The sequence below is a fragment of the Doryrhamphus excisus genome, linkage group LG6 (genome assembly GCF_037039965.1).
Source record: "Doryrhamphus excisus strain RoL-2023G ecotype Guam linkage group LG6, RoL_Dexc_Guam_v1.1, whole genome shotgun sequence".
NCBI lineage: Eukaryota > Metazoa > Chordata > Actinopteri > Syngnathiformes > Syngnathidae > Doryrhamphus > Doryrhamphus excisus.
The window spans coordinates 22,915,791-22,930,670 of record NC_136362.1 but is presented as its reverse complement, the minus strand read 5'-3'; the positions used below and the strand labels follow the sequence as shown (position 1 = coordinate 22,930,670).

The 14,880-nt window shown below is 44.4% G+C and overlaps 1 protein-coding gene across 1 annotated transcript in view; it reads left to right on the top strand.

Annotated features, from left to right (window-relative positions):
• agbl1 (AGBL carboxypeptidase 1) overlaps window positions 1-14,880 on the top strand; it is a 134,598-nt gene that overhangs the window by 72,923 nt on the left and 46,795 nt on the right. Inside the window, exons 20-23 of the mRNA XM_058087448.2 lie at window positions 2,358-2,538; window positions 4,779-4,908; window positions 14,011-14,142; window positions 14,321-14,383. Of these exons, the coding sequence (XP_057943431.2) occupies window positions 2,358-2,538; window positions 4,779-4,908; window positions 14,011-14,142; window positions 14,321-14,383 (506 nt within the window). The remainder of the gene's footprint in view (window positions 1-2,357; window positions 2,539-4,778; window positions 4,909-14,010; window positions 14,143-14,320; window positions 14,384-14,880) is intronic.

Genomic DNA, 14,880 nt, shown 5'->3' with positions numbered 1-14,880 from the left:
CCGTGGGTGGATGGGAGATGTGGTGGAGACGGGTCGGCGCTGTGGCGGAGGGTGAGACTAGGGGGGCATTCACTTTTTACGGCTGTTGAGGTGTCGTTTATCTGGTGGGCTCTGCTGCCTGGTGTGTGTGTCTCTGTCCCGCCCTGGCACTCTTGGCTCACATGCCCTGGGGGCGTGGTTGGGCTCTTCCCCATGCGGGTCCCGGTTCTCCTGCGGTCTCTGTGGTGTCACTCCCTGGGCTGCCATGGTGACGGATGTGTTGCCGGGGCACGGTCCCTGCTGTTCTGGTGGTTGTAGGAGCTGCCTCGGGGCGTGTGGTTTGTCCGCGGCTCCTGGTGGTCTGGGGGTGGCGTAGCTGGCACAATCTCTGGTGGGGCCCTCCGGGGGTGAGTTCGTCGGCCTCCAGGCGATGGGGTCCGTGCTGCTGGTGGCCTAAAGTCTACGGTGGTGGCTTGGGGTTGCTGCACTGTGGTGGCTGCTGCGGGGACCGGGCTGTGTGTTGGGAGGGGGCCTGATCCTGCTCATGGGGACGGGGGCCTGGGTGGCGTGTGGGGATGGGGGGCATGCTCCTCGGAGTGGGGCCTGCTGGGGGGATGGTGCTCTTCCGGGCGTTAGGGTGTCTGCTGCCACTGGTCCTATGCTCTGCTGCATCGCTGTCCCTGTCTTTGCCCATCCCCAGTCTTGTCTTAGGGCTCGTCGGGGATGGTTCTCCGGTATGTGGGTGGAGCGCTGCTGATTCTGGGGGTGGGGGGGAGGACGGCCCTCCCGGTGGATAGTGGGGTCCGTCGGTGGCCTTGCGCTGGTCTTAACTCCTCGGCTCTGGTGCTTGGCCTCCCCATGACTTGGAGCTATGGCTCTCCCTCACGGGGGTGAGCTGCCCAGCGGGTGTCGGCCGGCGCGGTGGAGGGCCTCACCACTCGCCTGCTCGCCCCCTCCACTTGCTCATGTGCGGGCCTCCTCCCCTCGCCCGCTCCTTTGTCTTCTGTTGCTGTGGTCGAGGGGAGTCTGGGGGTGCTATCCCTTGGCGGTCCGTACCTCCCTGGGCTCGGGGCCTGGTTGTGGGTCTGGGACCCCTGGGTCCCCCGCCCTGTGATGCCCCAGACGGGGCGGCGCCTCCGGCCATGGACGGGCGCCCTTCTGGTTGGCGGGGGCGCCCCTGTGCCCACAGGTGTGTGGCCTTCGATGCCCTTCTGCCTTAGTGGGGTATGGTCTCCCGCTGGTCTCGGGGGTGCAGCTCTCCTCCGGCCTGCTGGCGCCCTGTTGCCGGTTGGGATTGCTCCTCCATGGCCTCTTGCTGGTCTCCTCGTGGAGTTGCTTCGGGGGCGGGTCTTGGGGAGACGGCCCTGGCTTTGCCCACACCCACGGGGCCTGAGGATCTCTGGCGGTGGGGGCTTGACCTGGCTGCGCGGGGCGGGGTTTGCTGGGTGGTAGAAGGCAGTCTCTCTCCTTTTGTCATTCTCAGTGACAATTACACATTCACACACACAAGCACGCTTACGCACACATATATGAATATATACACAGAAGTACACACCTCCATATGGACACTCACAGCACATAGGTGCTTCTCTACACATCTACCATCTTATCCCTGATGTCTATATGCTATTGGTATGCTATTATTACAGTAATAATGATGTCAAGCAGTGAGATTTTAATTACTGTAACTGTATGGCTGTAATTGTGTTTACTATCATGGTTCATGTCTTCATTGTTACTATTGCTATTATTATTAAGTTGGACTGTTTCATTTCACTGATATCATCTCCATTGTGACCCTTAGCCATCATTGACATTTAACTGTTCTGTTTGTCACTGTTGTTGTTCTGGGAATTCTTGTTGCTGCTGTTTTTGTCTCTCTCTTTACTGCTCCCCCACCCCACCCCACCTTTCTCTTCTTCTTTTCTGTTCTTCTTCTTGCTCCGGTCCGGTCGCTCCAAGTGCGCATAACAAAAACATCAAATAACGGCAAACACTTTTCCTGACACAGAGCAAATCTGTTTAGCATGTAAGGGCATTTAGATCAACAATACTATCTGCCCCAATGGCTGGACGGGACAAAAAAAAAACACATAAATGTAACTTAACACAGCGTTAAAACACTGTAACAATATTTAGATAATGGTGGATTTGTGAATTAACAGCTGCATCAATCTTTTTTTATTTCACAGAGATTCAACTTACGTGGCGTTAAATGCCTTAATACTCTCTCTCAAGCGTTGTGTTATTTGTTTTAAAGTCACATCTCACCATGGTATATATGTATATATATATATATATATATATATATATATATATATATATATATATATATATTATTTCAACAAAAACTATGACAATGATTTTTCTCTCTCCAGGTAATCGGCCCTGTATTGTGCTGACAAGTCGTGTCCATCCTGGCGAGTCCAATGCTAGCTGGGTAATGAAGGGCACCCTAGAGTTTTTATGCAGTAGTGATCCAGTAGCCACAGCACTGAGAGAGTCCTTTATCTTCAAGATCATCCCCATATTAAACCCAGATGGAGTCATTAATGGAATGTGAGTAGAAAGACTGTTGCACTAAGACTGTGTTAACTTGACCTTAACTTGACAAATACAGTAAATAGTAGATAAATCAGTCTGACATGCTGTGACTTGTGAGCTGAAAAGTGGGTTTATGTGGCTTGATGAAGAAAACAGAACAACGATGATTGTATTGGTGGAAAAAATACAACAAAATAGATGTACATTTTATTACTTTATTGCAATTACCCTAACATGGATACATACAGACCGGATCAAAATCGTAAGACCAGTTGTAATGTAACTTCCCAAATGTAAATTTGGGAATGTAACCAAAAAAAACTTTAAAAAACTTAAAAACTCCAGCAGCAAAGACAGAGTTCATGCCGACCATATCCGTCCTCAACAATGACCAAAATGGCCGACTTCCTGTTAGATTTCTTCAGGCATGGCACAGACGTTATTTATTGTTTGACTTCCCTTATCCTGACTGCTAAATGTATAAACTAAATGTTAAATGTATGTTAACTAAATTGTTATTGTATTGCTTTTCTGTATCATAACCACTCGTGTGTGAAAAAAACAATTGTGTCTGAATCTATGTCCTTTTCCAAAGGAAAGGAATGCACTCTTGACAGAACGGTCGGAATAAAATAATCTTGCCTCGTAAAACTATTCAACAAAGAAATATGATGAAAGTAAATACTAAAATCTTCAGGGATCATGACCTTGTCTGGCTGGGAATAACCTGGTTGATAATAGCAATAGATAAAGAAACAGAAACGTTAACAGTGGTATCTAATTGATCTAATTAAGTATGTTAATTTGAGTTTTTTTGCATCATTAATGCATGCACATAATGTCAAGCCACATCTCTCTGCAGACAGAGCCACAATAGGGTCCCAACAGTCTGCTGCTCTTTTAATAACTTTATTCTGACCTGAACACATCAACAGCAGTGCAATTCCAACACCAAATATCTATGTCCAACTCACAAACACACCTGTAGTCCGATTGTCCTGGGAAAGATATTTCCTCATTATCACAAATCACAACAACTTCTTTTTTTGTGTATGTTTGTTCTAAATCAGTGCTTCTCAAATAGTAAAGTTATATAGTGTCTTTGAATACAACCCCTCATGACTCAATGATGCAGTTAGTGTGCTTCAAATGCTACTATTAATGAGAATACTGACGTGTGTGGTATACTTGATCTTGTTTTAAATTTTTTGTTAATACAAAAAGTGTATATCATTGTATTATCTTTCTGTTGATAAAATCCAGCAGAAATTGGCACATTTCACTTATCGTGGCAAATGGGGATTTAACCAAGATTAATTAATTAGAAACCATGATTCATTTCATTACGATTTTTATTCAGCCCTAATTTTATGTAAATGGGACTTTCTTTGCTTTTTACACTACTTTTTTTTACCCATAAATGTTGTTAGAATGTTGTATTATCTTGTTAAGCTATGCCAAAGTTTCAGATAGTGAGGTTTGCGCATTTGGAAGTGTGCCTTGGAAGAAGTTTGGGGTGGCTCTCAACAGTCGGTTTCAAAGTGCTTTTTTCTGCCAAACTGTTGATGCCTTTCCAATGGTCATGTTGAAGAGTTAGAAGCGCAAGCTTTAAGTAACAAATTAATTTATCAGTGTCCTAACTGTGTTTATTTTGTGTGAGTTACCTGTGTAGCATTATAGAGTGTGCATACAGGGCGCATCTTACCTGCATGCATGCAAATCACAAGCTCATGCACTGATGTCTGGAGTTGCTATTAGCCTTTTCCACCACAATTGGTGTTTTTTTAAACATGGATAGTCCCGCAAAAAACATTTAATGACCATATTTACATTACCGATGTTGTGTCAAGATTGTCTGCACTCAATAAACGCGGACCCAGGTGACCAATCTTTGAGTCCATATATGGTAAGTCAGGGGTGAGCTAACAGTAGCTCCTAACCACTTTTCAAGTCACTTTCCAAAGAGTTTATTCAGTTATTATCAACTCCTATACCGACAAAATTAGAAAGTGGGGTTCGGCAGTAGTCCGGAAGTCCCCAGGAGCGTTTGGGGTAGTGTGACAAATTACATCAGACTGGGCGTACCTGAAGATGGGCCTTGGGTGAAATAAATTAAAACCAGACGTCCAAGGTGTCCACAACTAAATAGTACAGGGGAAAAGTGCATCCAGTCTTTTCAAAAAGGCTAGAACAATTGACAGGTGGGCAGACTGAGAAGTTGACAAATTAATTTGGCGATATTTGTTTCATTGCAGGAATCGTTGTGATCTGAACAAAGAAGACCTGAATCGTCAGTGGTGTAAACCAGACCCTGTTCTCTGCCCAACTATCTACCATACCAAAGGCTTGCTTTACTACCTCAACAGTATTGGACGAACTCCCCTAGTAAGATTAACGTTTTCTTAGTGTGTGAAGATTGGCAAGATTTAGTATGTATAAATGTGATTTATGTAAATTCATTGGAGTACCTTATCCACACCAAATGTTAGATGGACTTTATTAATACACAGTTCAGGTTTTCATCCAGCTGACTGATTTGACATTGATATAATGTCTGATATCTTTTATGATAAACAAAGACGAACATAAACATATACCGTACCCACATGTCAACAGCAGACGCCCAGATGGCTTTAATGTGCCATTGGTCCTCAAATGGACCCTGCTACTCTGCAAGGTGCCATTCACAACAGCTATCAACTGGTTAAGACTAGCTGACCGCAATCAACAGGTTGGCAACCCCTGTTAAAGCAATTGTGAATTTGTCTAAACAAGCAGTTACTTGACACCTTGTGTCACACTTTCTCCAAGCTGTACTTTATTTCAGTTTTAGACAAGGTGGGCATGTAGGCTGGCCATATTTTTAAGCTTAGTAAATCATGTCACATCAATTTCACATCCATTCACGGTAACGCTTATAATATTAAGGTGCTTGTCATAAGCCTTAATAAGTAGTAATTAAAATTAATAAGAGTCTTATTATATTAATAAGATTTATTATTAAATGCTTATTAGCATTTATATGGCTATATAAGCAGTAATTATATTTGAATAAGCCTTTAATGAGGTTTATTACAGGATTAATTACTAATCTAATTAAAATTAATAAGACTCTTACTTTATGAATATGACTTACTATTAAATGCTTTTTAGCATTTATAGGGCTATATAAGCAGTAACTATATTTTAATAAGCCCTTAATAAATGTTTATTATGGGATTAATTACTAATCTAGATGACAGAATGACATTGTTATTGACATTAATAATGTGTGGCCAATAGCCTTTTTAACACTTTATAAATCCTTGTATTATGCACTTATTATTATATGCAATGCTGCTTTGTAGCTTCTGGATCTAAAGTGGGAACAGGTTTAATAAAGTTGTTATTATGCGCTTACTAACATTCATGGGCCCAAAGCAGGTGCTTAGTTCGCTTATGCCTTGGGCCAGGGATGCTGCTCACTTTCATCTTTTGGTGACATTTGCTGCACACTGCTTTTCTCACTAGAAGTTTTTTTCTGTATTTAATCACTGATCTCCCTTCAAAAATAAGTGTTGTAAATTTGTTTCGCGATTTGAATTCGGGTGGGAGATCGATTCAAAAGACCCTTTTCCCCTCCATCCTCTCAAACTTCCTGTTTTTGAAAGTATGGTTTATAATGCGCTATATATTCGATTTTGATTAACGGCTTTTATTTTGAAGGCGAAGAGGAATTTGTCTAAAACATCCCTTCGCTGTGCATGTGAGTCTTATTGCTTCGAGACTAACGAGAATGGACATGGAAGATGCGGACAACGCCAACACTGTCTGGACAACAAAGTCATTGTGCCAGTCGGGTCCAGGTTACAAGTGGAGGGAATGTCAGATGCAGGATGGCTCTTTCGGTAAGTAAAGAAATAATATTGCAAACGATAATCAGCCTGACCTAGCTAGCTACCTTTGCTACCTTTTAATTTGGGGAATCACGTTAAAATATACAACTTCCTTTATGCCATTTCACATCATTAAGAATATAAAGTAGCTGCATGTTGCATGGTCCTTAGCGTGTCTGGAATTAAGGAAGAAATTTCAAGTTGACGTTCTGGCACAATTATCGATCACCTGTGAGCCTCTAAGACAAAGTCATGTGAAAGTGGTCAAAGAATTCATTACATGATTCATCTAGACCACATATGTCAAACTCACTCCCCACGCGCTGAATGTGGCCCGCGACATAGTTTTAACATCTTTATTGTAAAAGTCTGGCATTGAGTAGCGACAACGCAAACAAACTTCAAATCCCATAATGCATTGTGGCTGGGCTCAAGCCGCTGCTGGGAGAGCTGAGCGTGCATGTCGTGTATGTGTCGGTGTTGTTTGACACTCATGTTTTAGCCTAATGAAAGGATAAGCGTGTTACTAAGGCTAGAAAATATATTATAAGCGCAATATTAGTAAGTTTGTTCGCCATCATGTATTTCCTTTAATGAAATTGTAGGTCATGTTTGATGGAAAAGGACACATTACATTTTACCAGTTGACTACTTTAATGCTATAATGATAGCATTAACAATTGAGATGACCATCAACCTGTTGAAGCCTGTCAAGCCATCACGTAGATTGATAATATTTTTCAGTGTTATTGCTTTTCCAACCCCAGGTGGCATCCAAATGGCTCCCACTACCAAACTCAGGTTCCAGCAAAAGCAAGAGCTGCAACTGGCCGGAAAAGGAAGACAAGAGCATTAGGTTGGTTTAGGTCTTAGGTCATTAGGTCAAAAATGTCTGAGACCTCTGTGTCTCCAAATTGATGTGTGTAAAGTTTTAAAGTGATAAAATTGTATATACATCGTATATATGTATATATATCACTGAGGTTAATGCCAACGTCACCTCTTTTTATCTTAGCCCGTGGTCCAGATACAACAGATCTACAAGAAGAAGAAGTCAATCATGGCTACATGCAGAAAGGTCGCAGTAGTCCGGAATACTATTTCCTTAAATGCACCTTGGCTTGCCATCGCTGCCCCAGGGAGGTATGCCGAATTGAGGGAGCTACATACTGCACAGTCCAAACTTGGCCATTTTGCTGCTTAGTGTCTGGATGCCATTCACAAGAGTACAGAAGTTGAGGACAAGGTCCAGGCCCTGAAGAGATCAAGGGAACTGCTGCCTCTTGGCAAACGGGACTGGTAGCTTTGGTTTTGAATGGCTGGTAGTTCGTTTTAGTCAGAGGTGTACAATATTGTTTTTATTTTTATTTTTTTATTATCTTGTGGCCCTGATCTCTGTTTTTTTGCCCAAAACCTGGAGTTTTGACTGTTTTTCATACTTAATGATGTCGTGAGTTCACACAGTTACAGCAAATACTGTGTTGCAATGTAGACAATGTATCTACCCTGTATCACCCTGAGCTTGTTAGCTAGTTATATTATACTTGTTATAGGATGAAAAAGGGTCCACATAGAAAAATCTTTTCTTTATTGATTCTAATAAAGCACTGTTCTCACTTCAGATCTAGTAGCTGCAGGGCAGCATTGTTAATGGTTAATAAGTGTGTAATAATGACTTTATTAATCCTAATAAGGCACTGTTCCCACTTTAGTTCCAGTTGCTGCAGGGCAGCATTGTTAACATTAATAAGCATGTAATAATGACTTTATTAATCCTAATAATGCACTGTTCCCACTTTAGATCAAGTAGCTGCAGAGCAGCATTATTAACATTAACAAGTATGTAATAATTACTTTATTAGGACTAATAAGACATAACTCATATTACACAAACATAATGATGAGCCAAAGGCACGCTACACACAGATATCAACAATTTCTTTGTTGATTTGGTTTCTCCAAGCAAACATTACGCTCACTAGAACAACAGTTAGTCATAGTTAGCTTACTGATATTAGCACCGATGAACGAGGGAGCCTAACTTCGTGAAAAGGGTGCCCAAACAACTCCACAACAACTCCACAGCTCCCACAATAGAGCCAAAAACCTCACCTATATGCATTCACGCACAGCATCAACCTTGTGAAATGGTGTATGAGGCTCAAGAAGGCTCAGAGATGTATGAATCCGTCAACTGACAAAACGGTCGCACTGTGGTGCGTTTACTGACTGCTGAACACAGTAGAACAAACGACACTCATAGCTGAGCATTATCAAAGACACAATGTAATGTAAATGATGGGCTTTCTAACAAAGGTATTCATGCATCTTCAACAGTTAAAGGCAGATTTTGTTTTCCTACAGGGAACACATTTGCAATCTTCCGAGCACTCTAAACACCTCTGATTGGTTTTGTTCTACCTTCCAAAGGAGGGCAAGGGGAGTGGCCATTCTTTTATCTAAAAACTTATAATTCTAACCAAACCAAACCATATCTGACAGCAATGGTAGGTTTGTAATTGTGATGGGGAAATTCTTTCATACAAAGTTCATCTTTGCTAACATCTATGCTCCGAATGTGGATGATGTTTCCTTTTTTGAATGGATATTTCTAGGGTCCCCGAGCTGAACTTAAGTTCCTAATCCTGGGGGATGACTTACTGCTGGTTTGATTCAATACTTGATCGTGCCTTCCTCATCCCAATGATATTCCTTTTTCCTCCCACGTCTACCGACACTTGGATCGACCACTTTTTTGCAAATGACAGGATCGTCCCCCAGATCAGTTGTGTGAATATCAAAGCATAGTTCTTTCTGACCACTCCCCTTTGGTAATGTCAGTGGACTTTATGGAATGATTTCAATAATACAATAATGAGTATGATTTATGAATAAAGGTGGCACGGCGGTCTAGTGGTTAGCGCGCAGACCTCACAGCTAGGAGACCAGGGTTCAATTCCACCCGCGGCCATCTCTGTGTAGAGTTTGCATGTTCTCCCTGTGCATGCGTGGGTTTTCTCCGGGTACTCCGGTTTCCTCCCACATTCCAAAAACATGCTAGGTTAATTGGCCACTCCAAATTGTCCATAGGTATGAATGTGAGTGTGAATGGTTGTTTGTCTATATGTGCCCTGTGATTGGCTGGCGACCAGTCCAGGGTGTACCCCGCCTCTCGCCTGAAGACAGCTGGGATAGGCTCCAGCAACCCCCGCCACCCTCGTGAGGAAAAGCGGTAGAAAATGAATGAATGAATGAATTATGAATAAATAAATTGACCAATGTTTTTTTTTCATAAATCCACCAATGAACCTGTAAGGAAAAAATAACAATAACAGCTATAACCTCATCAATGGCTGAACCAAAACCTAATAGAATATTGTAACGTTGGGTATATTGAGTTGTTCCAAGCTGCTGTTTCATGTGTAAGCTATAGGGGGCAGTCATGGCAGCTGTAGAGGGCAGGTTCAGCATGCTGGTTAGAACAAGGGTAGAATAAGAGATTTGGGAAGTGTTGGGGAGTGTTCATGCCATGACGTGAGTCAGCGAGCAAGTCAGTAAGTGCTGCTATTACAAATAAATGGCCAACTGAATACAGCCATCCTGACGTGTAGTTATTCAGCTGCCATTACAATATAATTGTGAACATGAACCCCACCACACTTAACCCCACACTAAGTTAAAAGTACCAAATACCACCCAGAAGTGCATATATTCTACAGTTCTGTTGGAGATTAAATTCTCTGCAAACTAATTTAGGCATGCAGGTCCACTTGTTTTAGTACATTTCATCTCCCTGAGCGTATTTGTTAACATAGACAGAATAAAATCACAAACACAGAATCCTGGGCTGAGTTTCTCTTCCAATGTCCGCCTGCAGCCTCCAGACGAGAAGAAGGAAAGTCAGCCCCAATTCTTGCATCCCAGAGCTTTTTGTAGATTGGCTTCGATGGGGTGGAGTTGGGGGTCTGTATGTGAGAAGGACCAGGATCCTGTTCCCGGACCAGATACTTACCCCTTCACCTCATTATCCTTATTGCCTCCTGAGTAAATAACCGTAAATGCCTAAGACCTTCCTGGCTTTTTGATCTCTGCAAAGATAACACAAGACACACTTAAGCACATTCCTCACCTTCTAATGGCTAATGCTTTTTTTCCAGTTGGCAACCGTCCAAAGCGAATGTAAACGTTACACTGTCAACAGCCTTAACGTTACCAAGCTAATGCTACTGGATTCATCTGCCATATTTTTTCTCTAAACAGAGAAATACAGTCCATTCAAACATGTCTTCTGAGCAACATGCTTTTGGGTGTATCTTTTCAGTGGTGAAAAAAAGAGTAAAATAATTTATGGAACAAGCTCTGAGGGACTAATTAAGGCTTATCTTATCTTATCTGAAATCTTCCAATACCAATATCAATAATGTTTAAATATATTACTGGCATATTGGGGTTTTTTCCATGGGCTGTCTATCGGTTAAAGTATAAGATCACGATTAATCCTGTTTTGTCCATAGTTAACGCAGAATTAATGGCATTTAATAGCAGTGTGTGAAGACCTATCTTTGGCATTTGGGACCTCTGTTCCTTCCTCACCTGTATTATGCTTGTTGGGTGATCTTTCTATAGTCAACGTAGAAACAAATCACACACAACTCCTCATCACAGCATTAAGCATCACCAGGAAAACCATTCTCATCAATTGGAAATCCCAAAAAAACTGAACATAGCCCTTTACAAAAGTCTTCTATTAGATCACATAGCAATTGAGAGAATGTCTGCTGAATCCAAAGAACAACTGTCAGAATTTCAATCTATATGGGCTCCAATAATTAATCTCTTAATCTAATTCTCGAAGGGCTGAGTGTGCCTGTCTCTGCCGCTGGCAGTCTCGTTCCTCTGGCTTGGGGCATGGTCTTGGTCGCTGGGTTGCCCTGGCGTCTGGGGGGTGGGCGGGTGGGTGCCGTGTATCTCTGTCCCTTCTTGCTGGGCTGACCCACTGGAGGTTCTGGTGGGGGTTGGTGGGGGGCTGTCCGGATCTGGAGATGGGGCGTGGGTGGGGTGGTGGTGGTCATCCCGTCCCTCGGGGTGGTGGGTAGACGGGGAGCCACATCCGGTGGGTGGTGGGTGCCTACTGCTGCTGGGGGGGGGATGTATGTGCCCGGTGGCGCTGGTTCCTCCGCGGCCTCCCTCATCTCTGGGGGGTGGGCCGGGTTTGCCCTGGGTGCTCTAGCTTGGCTACTGTGTGGGACCGTGGGGTGTGGGCATGGTAGGCTTTGACCCTGCCCTTGGTATGGGCACGGGTGGTTGTACCACGCTGCCCTTGCAGAGCCTTCTCCCTTAGGTATGTATATGGCTATGGCACACAGGCGTAGCGGGCTGGACCGGAGAGCCTTCTGCCTACCCCCGCGATTGGCCCGCTGGCTGCTGGGGCTTGGCGGCTCGCTCGGGGTGCCCTGGGCTGCAGGATATTTTGGTCTGGTCTGCCTAGCCTTCCTAGGGGTCCCGCTGGAACCAGCTGATGCCAGGGCTTGCCCTTGGGACACGGTTGGTGGCCCTCCCTCGGTCTGTCCTGGGTTGCGGGCACCAACGTGCCCTTGAGGGGGCATTCGGCGACCTCAGGGCAGTGGGGTCCACGCTGCTGGTGGCCTGAAGTCTACGGTGGTGGCTTGGGGTTGCTGCGCTGTGGTGGCTGCTGCAGGGACTGGGCTGTGTGTTGGGATGGGGCCTGATCTCGCTCATGGGGACGGGGGCCTGGGTGGCGTGTGGGATTGGGGTCATGCACCTCGGAGTGGGGCCTGCTGGGGGGACGGTGCTCTCCCGAGCGTTTGGGTGTCTGCTGCCACTGGTCCTATGCTCTGCTGCATCGCTGTCCCTGCCTTTGCCCATCCCCAATCTTGCCTTTGGGGATGGTTCTCCGATACATGGGTGGTTCTGGGGGCGGGGGGGAGGTCGGGCCTCCCAGTGTATGGTGTGGTCCGTCAGTGGCCTTGCGCTGGTCTTGACCCATGGCTTTGAGCTATGGCCCTTCCTCACGGGGGTGAGCTGCCCGGCAGGTGTCGGCCGGCGTGGTGGGGCTCCTTACTACTAGCCTGCATGCCCCCTCCGCTTGCTCATGTGCGAGCCTCCTCCCTTCGCCCGCTGCTTTGTCTGCCGCACTGCCGTAGCCCCGACACCGTGGTCAAGGGGGGTCTGGGGGTGCTATCCCACCCGGGGACGTCCACGGTGTGTGTTTGCGTGTGTGCATATTGAGTGGATGGGGTGTGCGCGTGTGTCTGAGCTGATTTTATGTATTTATTGTTTTAAAAACTTAAATAAATAATTATTAGTTTTATTATAATTCTATGTATATATATATATGTGTGTGTGCGTGTGTGTGTGGCTATATAGATATTCGGGGGGTGGGCTCTGCGGGGGTCTGGTGTAGGGCGTTCCATCTCTGCCGCCCGGTCCTCCATGGGGCAGTGGGCCCGGGCCTCTTATGTCCTGGCCGGGGCAGTCCTATGTCAGTGGTCAGGCCTGGGGTTACGTGGGGCGGGCCGGGTTCCGCTTCCTGGAGGTGTGTGGGGGGCGGGAGGGGCGGCGCCTCCGGCCGTGGACGGGCTCCCTTGTGCCCGCAAAAGTCTGTACATTCTCATGTCTGGCATGTACTGTTCTAAAAATAGAAATAGGTGCACCTATTTTAGGTGCATCTAGTGTCCCATATTTTTTCTCCGTGAATGGCGTCGTCATGGTTACACAAAACATCCCAAAAAATAAATGATGCTGTAGTCCTGAGCGCCACGTTTTCGGCGGTGTAACATGTGTGGGGGTCCTTCTCGCGGTTTTGGCCGCATTACGCACACAAAAATGGGAAGATTAAGATATAATAATAGCTAAACAGGAAAAATAAGATGGCTGCTCTGCTGTGCAGAGTCCACAATGACTGCTGCTTTGCAGCTGTCTTTGGGGGCCTGCAATGCAGTGCAAGCCCATAATTAAATACTTTGGAAAGAACGGGTGGGCCGTATTCAAGCACTTGGCGTGCCAGATGCGGCCCCCGGGCCATAGTTTGCCCACCCCTTGGTCTAAATCATCATCAAATTAGCTTAAAGATATATTGTGTGGGAGTCCCATACAATATACACTTCAAGTCTCGCCAAATGTTATGTTTATTGACAACAACCAGTGTTATAAATCAAGTCTTATTGGATAATCTCCATGATGACTACATTACTCAATTGGTTTTTTTAATAAACTTTATTATTTTATATACTTTATTTATTCATAACAAGTACAGAACAGTATATAAATCCAGTGAGGATTTCCCTTCCAGATACGGATATGACTATCCAGCTCACCTTCATAAAGTGCTCACTTACACAGATCTAGACAGATTTGTCAACAATATCTGAACAAAATACACCTTAGAAAAAGAAAAGGTTTTTATACATTGAGTTCAGCTCATGAAAGATGATCACAAAAACCAAAGTGTTGCCTTTTTTTGTTGAGAGCGTATGTACAGTATATATGTATGAATCTCTGCATGAATGTATCGTCAGTTCTAAAATGCTAATGGTTTCTAACAGTGTACATTTGTGGTTGATAAAGATTCTCTCCATGTCCTCCCTGTCAGGTCTTCTGTGATTATCATGGCCACTCTCGCAAAAAGAATGTGTTTTTGTATGGCTGCAGTGTAAAGGAAACTCTCTGGCAGTCGGGTTCTGCTGTTGACACGGCAGGACTGAAAGAGGACCCAGGATATCGGGTAAGCAATGTTTGCTTTCTTGCAAAGCCTGCTATGATGACATGGTTTTAAAATGAAATGCTCTCCTGCTTTTGAAATTGAGTGTTGAAAATGCCACTATTGCAGTTAAGTAAATGGAAGTAAAAAGAAGATTGTGCCATTTTGTTTTTTCATGATCGCTTTCTCTCTGTTTCCATAGACTATTGCAAAGGCCTTAGATCGTATTGCTCCAGCCTTTTCTTTCAACAGCTGCAACTATATGGTAATACTAACAACTGATTTGATCATTCCAGGTTTCATCATATGTCAGATCAATGCAATTAACATTAACCACCTCCTCTCCAGTATAGAGTATAATCCCAAGTTATAAGCACCCTGAAAGCATGACAGACAGACTTTATTAATCCCTTTAGGATTCCCTCAGGGAAATTGACATCTCCATCGTTCCACGTGGAACACTGTTTCAAAATATAGAATAAAATCTCAAATAGAATATAAAATGGAATTTAAAATATAAAAAATAGACATCATAGGCGTCATGAATGTTCTATTACACTTGAGTTAGAAGTCCAGTTTATTGCACATTGTATAGTCCCTCTATTTTTTTGTTGTTGTTCGCCCTCCTCCCCTCCAATGAGGAGTTGAACAGTTTGATGGCACGGGGGACAAAGGAGTTCTTCGGTCTGTTGGTCCTGCACTTGGGGAGAAGCAGCCTCTCTCTGAACAGGCTTCCCTGGCTGCTGGTGACAGTGTGCATAG